Here is a 17,146-nt window from a genome sequence, read left to right as displayed (position 1 = left end):
CAGAAGTATTCTCGAACTATTTTGTATTTGGAAACCGCAGGGTACGATTTCATCGGTCAATTAAATTTCGAGGAAGAGAGCTTAATTTGAATGATTGAACTTAGACTTAACGACGTATAACAAAGTAACTTAGACTCAACTCCTGTGTATTTTTAAGAAGAACACTTTTCTTTCACTAATCTACAAAATTGTCTTCATAACTTTAATTTCAGATGAAACTCAACACTTTTGTACCCTTTGCTTCTCTAAATCCGTTAAAACAAAATCGTAGTTCCCATCGGGCCTCGTGCCCAGCACTCGGGGCCAATCACCCTTGTGCCAGGGCACTAACTCCCTCGGGCGACTAACTCCCTCGGGCGACTAAGATTTTGTTCAAAAATATACCCTAGTGTCTTATGGTCTCATCCACTTGAATCTCACAAGATCTTGGAATAAAAACAATTCAAACTGTCAAAGTTTATGCTCTGATTATACAGTGAACGTCAAAAGTAAGTTAGCAACCAATATTTTTTGTGAAATAAAAGTATAATCTTGACGTGATATTATACCCCAACAGGCGATCACATGTCGAATACTATTTTCACATTTTTGGTTCCCTGCCCCATTGGTCCTGTCTCCCTAATAAATTAAGGTAATCCGCAACCTTAGCTTACCAGATGCCCCATTGTAAATAGGAATGAGCCGACATTGGGACTACAAAACCGTTGCATTTTGCATTTTCTCTCTAGATTAGATGCAGGTAAGAGTACTAGCGTGCGGGAACACTGGAGCAAAATTATTTTCAAAAAGTTAGCATTTTGTTTTTTTTTACATCAAAAAAACTACAGATCGCTAACTTGCTTTGGATTGTCAGCGCTCAGTGCAGCAAGTAAATGAAGTACAATAACAGATATGAGTAGACAAACTTGGTCAACAAACAGCAGTGAAGATGTGGCTGTTGACAGCTGGAGGTCCAGCAAACAATTGGGTGAAGGGCACTCGGGTGCGACAGGAGGCTCTGATAGTGATGCTGAACAACAAGATCATCAACCACAACAGCTGGCACCAGTGGTACACGATTCCTCGCATGGTCTGTATTGCGTTAATCAAAACTGTTTCAAGACCTGTTTTGAACCATTTTTTATTGGTTTAGAACCACCCCGAGAAAGTGTCTGAAATTTAATCCCGATAATGTGTCGCTTTACGGAACTTTTCGAAGTTCAATATTTACTCCAGATTTTCTGAAAAGTTGGTTTTGACTTGGGAATCAACTTGCAAATGGTGTCCAAGTCTAGGCCAAGACTTGCAAGACTAGTTATTATTGTACGTTGACTTGCTCAGACCTAGAAAACGAAAAAAACCGAGCAAGCGGAAAGCGAGACAGTAAGTAGAATCAAGCAAGATAACGTAGTACGAATATGATTATTATCGAAACTTCAAATATTCTATATTTGTGGGCAATCATTCCTTCTGATGAATGATTATTAGCTCTACGTCATTTTGAGAGCCGCCGACATTAAACGTGCGGAAAATAGTGACAAGATCAAAGGATTAGAATCGATTAGACTTGTCGCTAGTATTCGAACACGAAAACTAGCGACACATATAACAAAATTTGAGCGGATCACACTTTTTTTGCGCTCACTTACTTTCTTGATCTTAATAATTGTGCGTAAAGTACACGCATAAAACAGCAATATGCCGAGTATATATTTTCGAGCAAATCTTCTTTTTTTAATGTAATGCATCTGCATCTCAGGCGTTAAACATGAGAGAAACTTGCAATTTCTCTTAGAAGACTTAATGTGTTTTTCAAATGTGATTTTGAGAGTTATAACGCACAGCTTTGCCTCTTTCTTTTTTCAGTGGCATGAGGCTGTCATTACTAGAGCTGTTTAATTGCTCTCAAACGAAGTTTGTAGCAATTATATTTTTGGCTTGACCGATTTTTCGTCTGACGCTTTTGACTTTTCGTCCTCAAAAACGGGATAAACAGGTAGCGCCCAGCGGGCATTAACTGCTCTTAGAGCTTTTCAGCTCAAACTGTTTTGGAGACTTATACTTAGGTTGTGAAGGGCGGTTCTTAGAGGTTGACGACACCCCACTGTTGACCCCCCCCCCCCCCCCCCCCCCCTATTGCCCTCAGCCCCACCTCACCTCGCTGTTGCCCCCCCCCCAGCCCACTGTTGCCCACCCCCTCCCCATCAGACCCCCGAAGTATCCCCCCACCCACCCGCCTCCCGTGGCTACTGACGAACAATCAATCGCTAAAAACACGCCATTTTATACTAATTTTCACAAGTTTTTTGAAAATTTTTGTCATTTTTTGTGTTTTTTCAACCCTAGGTGTCAAGAATACTCCTCTAGGGTTTTATATTACGTTACTGCATAGTTTCGAGGAGCACGGGTTTTATATTACGTTACTGCGTAGTTTCGAGGAGCATATTACGTTGCATGGTAGTGGAATGGTTTCAACATTTTAACAACCCAAATTTTAGCCTTTTTATGACAAAACGTGACATTTATTTCAAAATTTTTTTTCAAAATTTTTTTTTCAAAATTTTTGACATTTATTTCTAATTATATACTTCTTTCCCGATGCAGGGGCCAGAAAACGTCCTTAAGGGTTTGAAAATAAGTTACTGAAACAATTTTTTTGCCATGGAATAGCTTTCAATTTTTTAATTTGACAAATTTTATCAATTTATTTTGATAAAATTTGCATTTCTTTCAAGTTTTTGTTGGTTTTTAGTTTTCTCCAGCCTCAAGACTCGAGAAACCTCCTCTACGGGTCAAAGGTAGTTACTGTATATTTTTTAAATGTAATGAACTGTTTTTCCAGATTTCAACACCACGAATTTCAGCTTTTTTAAAAAAAAAATTGCAATTTTTAATTTTTTTTTAACATTTATTGTCAGTTTATTATCGCTATTATCAGTTTATTTGTCATTATTGTCATTTATTCAGGTTTTTCAGCCCAACAGAAAATCTCCGTTAGGGTTTGATAATGAGTTGATGAAAAATGTTTGTTGGCCATGGATTAGTTACAATTTTTATCACAAACTTTAGCAGTTTTTTTTGCATTTTCTAATTTTTTTAGTTTTTTGAATTTTTTTGTCAAAATCTTGGTTTCTCCAACCTCAATGGCCACAAAACCTCCTCTAGAGTTTGAGTTGAGGTTACTGCATAGCTTCTGGATGTAACGGAGGGTTTTCAAGATTTTAAGATCAGCAATTTTTAAAATTATTTGCAATTTTTCAAGTTTTTTTTTAGTCTTTTTTACTCTTTTATCATTTTTTTCCGGCATCAGTGTCCTAGGGACCTCCTCCAAGGCTTCTTGAAAATCTGTCGCATAGTTTCTAGATTCATGGAATTTTTATCAATATTTTAATGACTCCAGCTTTAGCACTTTTTTGATAAAATTAATTTTAACTTTTCGAAAAATTATTATGTCCAAGTTTATGTATGTTTTTGAGCCAGTAAAACTAGTTAAAGCTTGAAATAGTAATGCTGGATGGTCTCTTGAGACAATGAAATGGTTTTGAAGATTTTAATGTCTTGAATGCTAGCAAGATTTAGTTAAAAATTGTGATTGTTTTCAAAATTTTTGAGTGTTTTTGTCCTTTTCTGTGTTTAACTTTCATTACTGGCCAATGAAGTTTTTCAAGTCTTGCAGATGGGTTACTTGACATAATTCAGGAAGGAAAAAAAAGTTGTGAATATTTTCACTGCGAAATCTGGAAGCTTTTTCAATTTTTGCAATAATTTGCAAATTTTTTAATTGTTTTCTATTTGATTTGTTTGCTAACAAAGCTAGAAACCTAAAAGTTGAAGAGTCGAATCAAGCTAGCGCTGGGTTCAATAAACCGTGGCTAGCTACTGACGAAGCCAACCGCTCGCCGGTCGTTTGAGAGCAATTCGCCCGACGTTAGTCGGTTATGTTATTAATTGCTCTTCAACAAAAATCATGGCAATTATTGTAAACGTGTTGGTCTTTTTTCATGCAATTTTTTTGCTTGATCATTTTGCTTTTCTTCTCCTAAAACACTATTTGACTTATCAAGTGACTTTTTCTAATTTTCGTTCTTCATTTTTGGTTGATCTCTATTGTTCTAACTAAAGATTTTTGCTAATATAAAATCGATTGCAGCAAAGCACGTAAAAGGGGGGAAAAGGGACTGGTAGCCGAGTTAGCAGTGCATCTGGTTATGGAGGTGGAGATCAGTGGTTCGAATCCTTGTGGGTTCAAATATTTCCCCACCCGTCTGTCGTTAGAGAGCAATTCTTCCGATATTAGTGGGTTTATGTTAAACATTTTTTTAAAAGAGTGTGAAATGAACTCAATGTGAAATCGACAAGAAATATCACCAATTTCAAATATAAACACCTCAGAAAAGGCGTCTGCTTGAGAAAAAAAATTTTCTCAAGTAATCAGCATTTCCCTCACTCAATTGGTGCAATGGTTTTTTAATTAACTGAAAAACAAATTTAATAGTAACCCACTAGCAGAAGTTGCAGTATCTCTGTATCGTCTTTTCGCTCGGCGATGGTAAAACCTACCCTTCTTAGAAGCGAGAGTAACATTTTCCAGTGTTGAGAGGAAAACATGATCATACAAACCGATTTCCGTCCGATATCTGCAGAAAAGAAGAGCGCGTCTTTACAAAAATATAAATCTAATTTTCCAAAAAAAAAAATGGTTGCAAAACTATCTTAAAAGTTTTCTAATCAACAGCCATGAGTTGAACTTTTAGGAAAGATATCAGTTAGTGCTTGTTAAAGGGGAGATTTCAATTGGTCGCAAACAACATTTATTTCTGATTTTTCTGATGCTTTGAACAGTTTGTCCTCAAAAAAGTCTAGAAGTGCACAATTCATCGAAACTGCTGGGAGCTCATAATATTTTACTGTAAATGACAAATTTTGGCGGTTAAGACCCCCCCTCCTCTACCCATTCTCCCCCTCGCTCGTATACTTCCTATCTCACTGCACGCTCTTCCCCCGCGCGCTCACTCCTCACGCAAAAGTCTGGACATAAAGGCACAAAAGTCTGGTGAACGCACAAAAGTTTGGACATAGACATTTTCTGTCAGGGACGGTCTGGATATATCGGTTTTTCGTCTGTGACCTCAACCTGGGTTCCTAAGCCTAAGCCCAAGCTGGCTACTACCGAAGCTATCCTCTCACCGGTAGTTTGAGAGCAATTCGCCCGAAGTGAGTAGGTTATGTTTGTCATTCAGAGCTTCGCTCCAATCAATAAGTAAAAATTACACATTTAGTGGTTAGCTAAATGTTGAGAACCAGATCCATACGGTACTGAATTTTTCCAACAATTGTTGAGACACTTGAAAACGGATCACTTGTGTATCCAATAGAGTTCTCCCCGTTTTAATTGATTGGGATTTGATATATGCGTTGATTTAATTCAAAGGGGAAACAATTTATGATCATATTACATTTCAAATAGGACATAATTTATCACGTGACCCGCACAGCACCCACTCTCCATCTCTGAGGGTCACTGCAGCAGGAGCAAAAGTCAGTTGTAGTTCCACAGTTCCCAACTTGCCTTCAGTCCAAGAGATCGAACCAGTCAGTATACGCTCATATATCTTCCTAATGGGAAAATAGTTGATAGGAAAATATTGAATTAAGTGTCACAAATTAACGCGGTCCTTATCCATTTTATAATTATACAAAGTTCATTTGATCAGATTCATGACCTCTGTTTCAGTTACCAATTGGTGGAGAATTGAATGAAGTACCCAACAGCCCAACTGTTGCCCCTTCTGCCTCAGTGGGTGTGAACAAGGCAAAGTTCCTTCAAACGGAAGAACAAGTTGTGCCTTTGGATGCCCTGCAGGTTATATCAAATGCGTTTTTTTTGCTGAGCAAATCTTCGAGTAGTTTTTGAAATGAGATAAAAGAAACTACTTATTTTTTTGCTTCAACCTCCAGATCGCGTTCTTCTAATACTGAATCTTCGAATACTGTCAACTATGCCAAGTGGCCGGCAAATTTCAGCCCCAGAAAATGTAATAAAAGTAGTGAGTTGGGTATAAAAATTGCGGTGAGTGAGGAAAGAAATATTTCAACGCTGAATTTGCCAAAAATTTTTTCATTACTTAACAATTATTTCTCGAATGGGTATACAAAAACTGTCTGGTCAAACATTCATGGAAACGTAATGCCGATTGTGCACCAAAAAATTTGTTCGAACTGAATAAAATAAATGAACTTTATAGAGAACTAAGAAGTGGCTAAAGATTTATTAGGAAGTCATCTCACAGCAGACGGAAATAATCTAAAATTAATGTGAATCAGAGAATGAATCGCGAGCTCATCTGGGGAAACAAATGAGTGATTGTATTTTTAATATATAGGAGTTAGTTCCAAACGTGGTAGTGAAACGTCTACCTGGCGAGTTTCAAGAGAGAGCTTTGGTTCCTTTGACTGACGAGAAGTTCCAGCTTATCAATCCACTTGACCAAGTACTGCCCCCAATCGTAACTCGAAATCATCAGCCCAAAAAGGGAAGCGAACGAGGAAGCAATTACGACTCGACAAGATCAACTCGTTCAATCCTCGACTCTGATTACGTAACAATTGCGTCACGTCATGTGCCGCGAAGAGTGAAAATGCAGGACATGTTGGAGAGACTGAACACCGTTCTAGATGAAACAGGAGCCAGAATTGGAGGATTCTGTCCCACCAGACGTCACGTGTTCAGTGACATGTTTAGCGAGATTATACGTCAGGTAAAACAGATCAAAGAAGTCTAAGTTTTTGAAGTCTGAATATAGTTGTTTTTATTACTGTATTTTTAATAGCCGCCCTCATCTTCTCAGCCGGGTATTATAGCGCTCCTATTTTTTTTAATAGCCGCCCTCATCTTCTCAGCCGGCTATTATAACGCTCCTATTTTTTACGACTCGAAGAGGAGTATTGGAGAAGCCCTTTTTTTTAATCAATTTTATTGGAGTGATTTTTGAAGCGGGAAATGAAACGCGTGAAAAAATTTGGAGTGATTTGGGCGCTGAACAAAAGTGAAGAGCGGAGCGAAAGGAGAGTGGTTTTTGTTCATACCGCTGTGTTTGAGAGAGCGAGAAATTGATGTGTGAAAAAATTTTCTCTGAGCGAGCGAAATTTTTAATTGCTCTCAAACGAAGTTTGTAGCAATTATATTAGTCCTGTCGGTCTTTTTTTTATGCGATTTTTCGCTTGACCAATTTTTCGTCTGACGCTTTTGACTTTTCGTCCTCAAAAACGGGATAAACAGGTAGCGCCCAGCGGGCATTAAGTGCTCTTAGAGCCTTTTAGCTCTGTTTCAGCTCAAACAGTTTTGGAGTCTTATACTTATGGTGTGAACAGCGGTTCTCAGAGGTTGAAGACCCCCCCCCCCCACCCCCCCTACTGCTGACCCCCCCACTATTGCCCCCCCACCGCACTGTTGCCCCCCACCTCCCCACCCGACTGTCGCCACCCCCATCGGCACCCCCGTGCACCCTCCCCCCACCCGTGGCTAGCTACTGACGGACAACCGCTAGCTAAAAACGCAAATTTATACTAATTTTCACCTTTTTTTTCAAGATTTTTGAAAATTTTTGTCAGTTTTTTAAGTTTTTTCAGACCTAGCAGCCCTAGGTGTCAAGGAATCTACTCTAGGATTTGATAATAGGTTATTGAATAGTTTCTAGTGGTAATAGAATGGTTTCAACATTTCAACACTGCGAGTTTTTTGCATTTTTTTGATAAATTTTGCAAATTTTTTCAATGTTTTTGAAAGTTTTTGTCGTTTTTTAGGTTTATCCAGCCTCAAGAGCCAAGGAACTTCCTCGAGGGTTTAATAATAGGTTACTATGTAGTTTCTAGAAGTAATGGAATCATTTTCAAGATTTAAACATCACGAATTTTAGCATTTTTTTTGACAAAAATTGCTATATTTTAAATTTTTTGACATTTATTTTCATTATTCAAGATTTTTCAGCCTCAGGGTTCACACAATCTCCTGAAAGGTTTGATAATACGTTACTGCATAGTTTCTAGTGGTAATAGAATGTTTTTCAACATTTGAACATCACGATTTTTAGCAATTGTTGGATAAAACTTGAATTTTTTTTTCAAATTTTTCAGAATATGTCATTATTTAAGTTCTTCCAGCCCCAAAGAAACCACGTATAAGCTTTGATAATAGGTTACTGAACAATTTTTATTGCGATAGAATAGTTTTAAATTTTTTATTATCTTAAATTTTATCGTTTTTTTAATAAAACTTATGATTTTTTCAAATTTTTTGAAATTTTTGTCATTTTATTTGCAGTTTTTGAGTCCTTTTTTGAGTTTAACGATTAATACTGGCCAAAGAAGCTTTTTAAGTCTTGCAGATGGGTTACATGACAAAAATCCAGAGGCAAAAAAAATGTTCTTTGAACATTTTCGTCACTGCGAAATGTGTAAAAAGTTTTCTTCTGAATTTTGCACTTTCAGTTTTTTTTGTGATTTAGTTACTAACAAGGCTAGAATCTCATGGAAAAAAATTCTAGCTCTCTCTCTCTCTCTTTCTCTCTCTGTGTGTGTGTTGGTTGGCGTTTCTTTCCTTCTCTTTCTCGCTCACGTTTTACCTAGCACTCTCTCTCTCTCTCTCTCTCCTTAACTTTTTTGTTGACTTCAGCGGCTGTTATGTGGCGTGATAATATCGTCTATTACCCTAGCCTCACGCCTCTTCAATCAAGCGAAAGCTAACCTCACTAAACAGTGGCTAGGTGCTGACAACCGCCCGCCGGTCGTTTGAGAGCAATTCGCCCGACGTTAGTCGGTTATGTTTTAGTTCACGTGCGGCATTTTAAAGCAGTTTTTTCATTTATATTGGTTAAGAGGTTTGGTTATGATTTTAATTTTAGGCTGGTTTCGGTAATGGTTTGAAGGTTTCTGGAAATTAATATGAATGTTATGATAAGTCGGAGGTTTTTAATGTATTTTGCTGATTTTCGGGCTAATTTTTGCGTTTTTTTGACGATTATTTTGTTTTACTGGCTCAAATTCGTATTGAAGAAACCTGTTCTACTTAAGCAATTTTATGATAACAATTGGTTACCGTTTTGTGGGTAAGAATCATTTTTTGTTGAGAAATATGACAAAAAAATGGCGAAATTTGGAACTATTTTTCTTAATTTTTTGCAGTTTTTCTTTTTTTCTTCTTTTTTTAGCTAATTTTCTTTGCCTATTATGACTTGCCTATTGTTTTGCTAGCATCTGCATACCCGATTGGTTAAAGGGATTTTTGCTTTGGATTTTCTTGTTTTTGAAAAATTAAAAATTATAGTAACTTTTTCCAGTTTTTCAGTGAAAGTTGTTTTTAAGAGTTTTTTTTTCATAGTTTTAGCCAATAGTATTTTTTCAAATTTCACATAAGTGGTTTTTAAAATACTAGTTGTTTTGATGAAGTTATTTTGGCAGAGATAGTTTTTTCGGGATCTCAATTTATAACAAAAATTGATCAGATTTTTTATATTTTAGCAGATTTGATTTTATTGTTTTTACTTTTTTGTTTCATGACTTTGTTTGAAAATAATCATAAATTAGTGAAGGCACGTTTTGTTTGATGAGTAGTTTGATGGCGTTTAAATGGATTTTCGCTTCGAGTCGTTTCCGAAGTTCTTCCGGCTTTGTTTTTTTACTTCGTCGAATAAAAAAGATGTTTCGCTTTACCTCATTTTGCCGCTTTTTCAACATTTTGCGTGATATCTTTTTGACTTCTCTAGGCTAGTTTCTCTCTTCTCTCGTTCTGCTAAAAGTGATTGTGAACATCAGTTGCTCAACAAAGCAATTCAAAATGAACAGAGTCAGTATAAAAAATTGAAGTCAGAAGTAGAAACGGAATAAACCCATAATGCCCAATTTTAGATGCTCGCTATTTGAACGTCGTTCCTATAAGTCTTAGTTACCATCTCTAATGCTTATTGGTATGGATAGTGGCCCCTGTAGCCTCTCTCTAAGAAACAGAAGAACGTTATGTTCAACTACGAAATGCCATCAAAATAAATAGGACTTAAAAATGTTCTTGTACAAAAATCTTTTTTTTTCAATATCTTCTATTCTTTCAATCCCAATCATGCTTATTGGAATCAATGGCGGCTATTTTCCGGCAATCTGCCGGGTATGTTAAAACAGTTCACTTAAACATAATTGAATATGAACAGATCGTTAATACGCCAAATATACGGTCCCATTTTATGCGAAATGTAATTATGCTTGGGAAAAAATGTTTGGTTATAAAGTTCACACTCTTTTAATCTTCTTTTTTCTTGTTATTTGGTCAATTTTCATACGATTCCTTACTTGTAATGACACATTCGTTGATAAATAGCCGCGTCCTCAATTCCAGGCGGCTATTTTAGCGCTCCTAATTTTTTTTTTTACAATTCAAAGAATTTGAATTGTACTTGTGCGCTGTATTTGTTTTTTGAGATGTGTTCACACATTTTTCAATGACTATGATCTTTCAAAACGGGATAAACAGGTAAAGCCCAGCGGGCATTAAGATTCATTAGAGGCCCAAAGTGGGCTTTAGTAGTCCCTCAAGAGCTTATAGTGGTGCAGCTGCTGGGATGGCCTTACTTTAAGGTTAAAAGGTCGTTTTTAGGAGTTTTTCGGCTCAAAATGGTGCAATTTTTCATGTTTTTCGTGATTTTTTTTGAGTTTTTTGTTTGATTAACCTTAGGTTGAAGTTTTTAAAAGTTGTTGAAAGCCTTTTGCGAGACAAAATGGCTTGTTATGATCATTTTATGAGTTATATGTCATGGTACTACAAACACAAACTGATACAAATTTTTGCAATTTTTTCAGGTTTTTTGTCATTTTTTGAGTTTTTCCAGTTTTAGGGACCAGTCAGTCTCCTTTGAGGTTTGTTAATAGGGCAATTTATAGTTTCTACTAACAATGGAATGCTTTTTAACTTTTTAATGTCTCGAAATCTCGAAGTTTAGAATTTTTTTGATAAGATCTGCAACTTTTATAAGGTTTCCTATAGTTTTTGACAGTTTTTGATATTCGTCCATTCTCAAGTGCAAGAAAACCTATTCCACCATCCGATGAAAAGTTACTGCATGGTTTTCAGTTTCAATGGATTTGTTTTCAACAATTTAACCTTTCGACTTATAAAAGTTTTTTTGATAGAATTTGGAATTTTATCAAGTTTTATTTGTTTTTTTCTTACCTCAGTGGCCAGTTAACCTCATCCAGGGTTTGACAGTATGTCATTAAATAGTTGCTACGGGGCAATTGATTGGCTTTCAACATTTTAATAGAACGAATTTCTATTTTTTGAAGTTTGAAATTTTTTCTAAAAATTATTGTCAATCGATCTATGAGCCAACTAGTTTTTTAAAGCTTGCAATTGGGTTACTGGATAGCCTCTAGAGACACAGAAATGATTCTAAGATATTTATATCACGTTTTTCAGCAACATTTCCTTATAATTTGCAATTGATTTCTTTTTTTTCTTAAGTTTTTTTGGCCATTTTCGAGTTAATCGAGCTTCAAGGGCTAATGAATATTTTTCAGGTCTTGCAGATATAATACTGGACTGATATCAAATACAAAAATTGGTTTTGATCATATTTTTGAAATAGGTGTTATTAAAGGGGAAAAAATTTGCCTTAGGTTTAAAAGCTTCAAGAGTTTTAGCAATGAGTTTTTCTTTAGTTTTGATTCTTTTTAGTTTCTCAATTTTTTTGATGATTTTTGTGTTCTGGCAGGCATTGTTCAATTGATCTGCTGGTCAGGTAGAGTACGTCTGAAATTTTCATTCAATTCTTTGAAATGTATTTCAGGACTTGTCCTGCTATGTTTTTTACTTCGTCTAACCCTGATTTTTGTTTCGTCTTACCCTGACTTCTTGGAATTGACTTTTTCAATGACTTACCTCACTCAAAAAAATGACTTCTGAACTCACTTACAGAACTTTAAATTGTGTGAACATTTACTTGTTAAAGGTCAATAGTGTGCATCTAAGTAGTGCCAAACAATTATGCCCTAATTCTTGATAATTAGAGTCTTGAACTTTTGATTTCGAATATTGATTTTGTGATCTTCTCCATTTGTGCCCCAGTACGTTATGCGCACCTCAGTTACAGATTACGTGCCATTACATAGTAAGTCATTATGTAAACAATATTGCACGTGCATCTGAGGGGTGCAAATAAAATGCGCCCACTAAGCTGAGGGGGCACAAACGGAAAAGATCCTAATTTTGAAGAGCCCTATTAGGGATTTCTCCTTATCGAGCTTATGAGTCTTAAAAAAATGACAGTCCAAAGCGAACCCAAAAACTCTAGTGGTCTATTAAAGGACTGGTGGTCGATCTGTCTATCTAATCTCTTTAGTTGTTTCAATTCATGGAAGGCCCCAAGCGTCTATCGCGACTATTTTCCGGCAGTTTTTAGGTTATGTTTGTGAGTGAAAGCCTGTTCTTTGGATAGACACCAATTCTGTAAATTGCAGACTTGTATCAGAAAAATAAATTCAAATGCAGACTTGTATCATACATTTTCAACAAGCATTCAGCGATAGCGAGGCTATTATTTTGTCTCATTGTGGCTCTTAATTTCAATCCTAAGGACCTGTATGGTATTGTGGTGCTGCCTTTTTAATGAACATTTCCTTACATTTTTTGATGTCAATGTGAATTTTCTATCGCTTTAAAAATGAAGAAATAGAGAAGTTGGTGTTTTTGTGGGTGGTGTAACGGCTGCTCTCCTATCAAAGACCAGGAAAACTTTACACCGCCCAGTTTGTTTCAGCGGTTTCTAATCTGTCCGGATATTGTCTTTAGCAGTTAAATTTGTGAACTGTTTTATCCGCTATACTGTAGATTACCGTTGCATTACTTGTTGCTCTTTTAACTTCAATAATCAATTGCTAAGCTTCACTTTATAACAAACTTGTTTCTCTTAGAATAACAAAATAATTCAAGTTGAAAAATTCAATTTTTGTTGAGTTTCTGTTAATAATTGAAATTAAAAAACGAGTTTAGGAAATCCCGTTCCTACAAATTGTAGCCCAATAATTTGGCTTGTAACTATGCAAAGTTTCCACCTGCTTCAGTTAGCATTTATTAAACAGGCTTTCATAACAGTCAAAAATCAGATAAAAAATAATAATTTTCTAACTTCAAAGTTAGCAAGTCTCGCTATTGGTTTCAATGACACCAATGTTGACCTAGAGTAGGCTTCGTTAAAGCCGGTAAGAGCAACTGTCTATGTGCAGCTTTGCACAAAATTTCTCTTACTTTGGAACTTTGCTCCTCAGAGAGAAGGTTATGAGATTATTAAAGTTAATTCTCTTTCCAATAAGTCCACGTTAAGTAAAAAATGTACAATCAAAAATATAATATATAGAATTAGGACGCGATAACAAATAATTTTACCGCTCAACGAAGAGTGCTTCAATACGCACTGTATGTCAATTTAGTAAGACAAAATTAACGGGTTTCAACTGACTTTTGGTAGTCTTTCAACCTTTATTTACACTGCCGTACAAGTCCAAATTGCATCTCTGATTGCTTTTAGATCACTATATCGTAAGATTCTCTCAATACACTGCGTTTGAGGTTCGGGATAACCTATACGGTGCCCTGCACTCTCTGAATTTGTAGGTGAATTGCAAATTTATCGAATCTGGTTTACCAAGTTGGCTATCTCTTGCTCCATTTGAAGTCAATTTGTGTGATTGTGAACACTTGAATACGTGCCAATAATTGCGTTTTTCGAGTGTGAGTTTCATTTTAACTTCATGTATGGCGATTGCGTTCTATTAATAGTTGCTAAATATAAATGTTGAACAAAGTGAACAAATCCGTATTGCTTCGATAGTATGTGTTCTTAAATTTCGCTTTTCATGCTACTCTAGCTTTAATGCTTGAAATGGCCTTGAAGTGGCATTCAATTTGGTTGTTGAATTAGTAAGCACAGCCACCACATCGCCGGCCCTGTGTTCCATAGCGATAACATCTTTTCCAAGTAGTACTGGGGCGAGTATCACTACTGGTCTCTTGTCCACTCAGGCGTTCGCTAGATCTATCGCTGATCGAATCACACCGTCAGACCCATCGATGGTCTCCGTATCTCGACACAGATTGTTATATCCAGGTTTGTTGCTGTCTACGATCAACTAAACGAGATCGCCTTCTTTATGGGCTTGGTTCATCGTAGATCGCCATTTTAGCCGGTTATTCGGAATTGGCAGATATTCTTTACAAAGTTTGTCCCATATGAGATTTGCATATTCTTGAGTTTGTCGGAAGAGCCTTCTAAGATCCACAAATTTTTCTGCCCATGGTAGATAGCATAAGGAAACGTTCTTGTTGCCGGGCAAGAACTGATTGGGGTTCAATGCTTCTAAGTCATTAATATCTTGACTGACAGTAGTCAACGGTCTTGTTTTCAACGTCTGCTCTACAAAACACATCGTTGTTGAAAGAACATCCTGGGTGACTGATCTGTTCCTCAAAACGGCATTAATCGTTGCTTTTCTGCAACTTCTGACCGAACGTTCCCATACTCCTCTAAAGTGAGGTGCTGCGGGTGGGTTGAGCTTCCATCTGATTCCTCGTTGAATTAGATGTTCTTCGATCCCTTCTCTGTTCGATGCCGCAACATACTCTGCAAACTATTGTTCAGATCCAACAAAATTTGTTCCGTTGTCACTTATGATTGTACTCGTTTGCCTCATCATGCGATAAGTCTCATAATTGCATTGAGACAGCTATCTGTTTCTAATTCGGGTACCACTTCCATATGTACCGCTCTCAAAATTAGACATCTGAACAGACAACACCAACGCCTTTCGTATCATCGCTCAATCATCACAATGAAAGCTGCAAATTAATCAACTCCAACAATTTTAGAGGCTGTTGAAGCATAGACGCTCTTTGGGTAGATTTACCATTGCTGGTATCATCTTTTGTGCTCTGCTCTTTCTGCAGTTAACTGACTTGTTCTTAATTGATCGTAGTTTTTTCGTATGCACATCTGCTGAACAATTTTTTTAGAAGCTGTTTACCCTCTTGTTGGTTGTTCTTGTGTGATTGTTCCATCGTAGCAATATTGGATGCTTTGGGTTGAAGTCCAATTGACTTTTGTCTATTCTGTCTTTGGCACAAATAAGTCCTTCCTCATCCAGAAAAGGTGAAAATTGTAAGCTTTGCTGCTTTTTGGTATTTCAAGTGAGCCACTCACCCCTCCTGATCTCTTCAATGTTCAACGCTCTCGTGCCAATATCCGCTGGGTTTCTGATACAGCTCACTTGTTTCCACTGTGAAACGTCAGTTTTGACAAATATCTCAGCCGCTCGAATGGCAACAAACATGATGTTTACAATGGGAGCTGTGTGTTCACTGCAATACTGACCTGCATCTGACCAATAGTTGCAACATTGTAGCTTCATATCGTATTCCCTGTCTATCTGTTTCGTCAACTGTACTACCATTGCTGTCGCTGGAAATTGCAGTCCTGGTATTGAGAGATGCCTCATCGGTGACACTCTGCATTTTGCAGTTTCAAATGCTAAATTCGCTAACTACTGCTTTGGTTGAGGTCGTAGTTAAGCATTGCACACATCGTGTCTTCAGATGCGTCAGCAAACACATTTAGTTCTGTTTTATCCCTCTCTCTATTGAAGTATCTTCTATCAATGCTCGTTTCAGCTACAATTGGAAGTTTTTTTTCTATCTCAGGAACTCTTCTTCTTCACCAGGCTCCACTTTGCTAACTCAATGTTGTCCATTCCTAATTCAGATGCTTTTTAGGAGTCATCTCATGTGGACACTGAACGTCGCAAACAATCCAATCGGGTCGAATACTAAAGAAACCATTGACAAAATCTTCCTCAGGGTTATGGGTGCTTCAATTTCGTTGTTTGCACCTCTACATACTTGAAGACTATCATTAGCAACAGTCCATTGTAGTCCTAGCTCTGAATAACCTTCTATATTAGGTTCGACTTGTTTCTTGTTGCTGATTGACTTCAAGCCTTCTGGGATTGCTCTGATATCTGCATCGCTGTTGATTTTCCATTTCTTGTGTTCAGATCCTTGTTTTGAGAGAAGAGGTTGTAGTTGATTGAAGACTTCAAATGATTACTCCCGGTTTTCTACCAATTTGATGAAATCGTCTATGTAGAAGCTATTTTGTATTACCTTTGCTGCAATTGGATACTCTTCTTCGTTCTTCAGTCCCACTCGCTGGAGAAAGTAGTTTGCACAAGATGGAGAACTGTTAGCTCCAATTAATTGACGTTGATATTCGTATATCTGAACAAGTTTGTTAGTCCTTGGACGCCATGAGAGCCTAATGCAACTTCTATTCTGTTTGGGAACTTTCACTTGTAGGAACATTGATTCAATGTCAGCTTTCAGGGCTATTGGTCCTTCACGGAATCTGAATATTGTTCCAATCAACCCAGGTAGCAGATCACGTCCTGCTTGTAGCTTGTCATTTTGGCATAATTCTTCGTACTTTGATGCAACATTGCAAACACGCCCTAATCTGCCAGGCTCTCTAGCATCTTTTGTGCCTGCAGCTTCTTCTTTGACTGACTGACGACGTTTATTTTGGAAGCAAAGGTTTCAATGTCCCACCAGTTTTGGATATTCTTGACCGCTTTCACATCTTCTGTGAAGGCGAAGTGACAAACATTTTGTCTTCTTTTGCCCGTCATGAGTCCACTGACCACCCATCCTAGTTCTGTTAGAACGGCAAAAAGTTCACATCATGTTCCTATATTGTAGTCCAATGGGCGTTGTAGCTCATAAGCATCTTGAAAAAGGATGATGCCAACTTCCATCATGTTAAAGCTTTTGTTGGGTAGAACACTCAAGTGATTGAAGATTTACTTCAGCTTGTTGTAGGTGTAGTTTGTGTTTCCCAAGAAAATTGATGGGTGTGCAAACGCTTCCATTGAATGCATCTTTGAGTGTAGTCCCTTTATTTTGAGAGGAACGTTATCTGTCTACAGGTCCTTTGTGTCGTGTTTGCCAGTTATGTTGAGCGTCAAATTGGTGTCTTGGGCTTGTAACTTTTCTTGTATACTTTGATCGATGAATGAAACTGTTGATCCGCTATCGACAAAAACATAGGTGTTACGCCTGTTGCCACCGTTTTGTATTGAG

General features: G+C 37.1%; 1 protein-coding gene across 3 annotated transcripts in view; it reads left to right on the top strand.

The window, feature by feature from the left end:
* Nucleotides 1–327: 327 nt before the first annotated feature.
* Nucleotides 328–17,146, top strand: part of LOC142348397 (uncharacterized) — a 33,684-nt gene continuing 16,865 nt past the window's right edge. Inside the window, exons 1-5 of one of the 3 annotated variants that reach the window (XM_075399745.1) lie at nucleotides 328–488; nucleotides 828–1,069; nucleotides 5,447–5,571; nucleotides 5,714–5,842; nucleotides 6,363–6,737. In XM_075399745.1, the coding sequence (XP_075255860.1) occupies nucleotides 892–1,069; nucleotides 5,447–5,571; nucleotides 5,714–5,842; nucleotides 6,363–6,737 (807 nt within the window). In that variant the 5' untranslated portion in view covers nucleotides 328–488; nucleotides 828–891. Of the gene's footprint in view, nucleotides 493–827; nucleotides 1,070–5,446; nucleotides 5,572–5,713; nucleotides 5,843–6,362; nucleotides 6,738–17,146 lie in introns of all 3 variants that reach the window. The other 2 variants (XM_075399755.1, XM_075399737.1) reach the window with 2 other exon arrangements.

The sequence above is a fragment of the Convolutriloba macropyga genome, chromosome 1 (genome assembly GCF_964194025.1).
Source record: "Convolutriloba macropyga chromosome 1, txConMacr16.3, whole genome shotgun sequence".
NCBI classification, from domain to species: domain Eukaryota; kingdom Metazoa; phylum Xenacoelomorpha; order Acoela; family Convolutidae; genus Convolutriloba; species Convolutriloba macropyga.
Note: the sequence above shows the minus strand (reverse complement) of the source record. Positions and strands in the feature narration are given on the sequence as shown.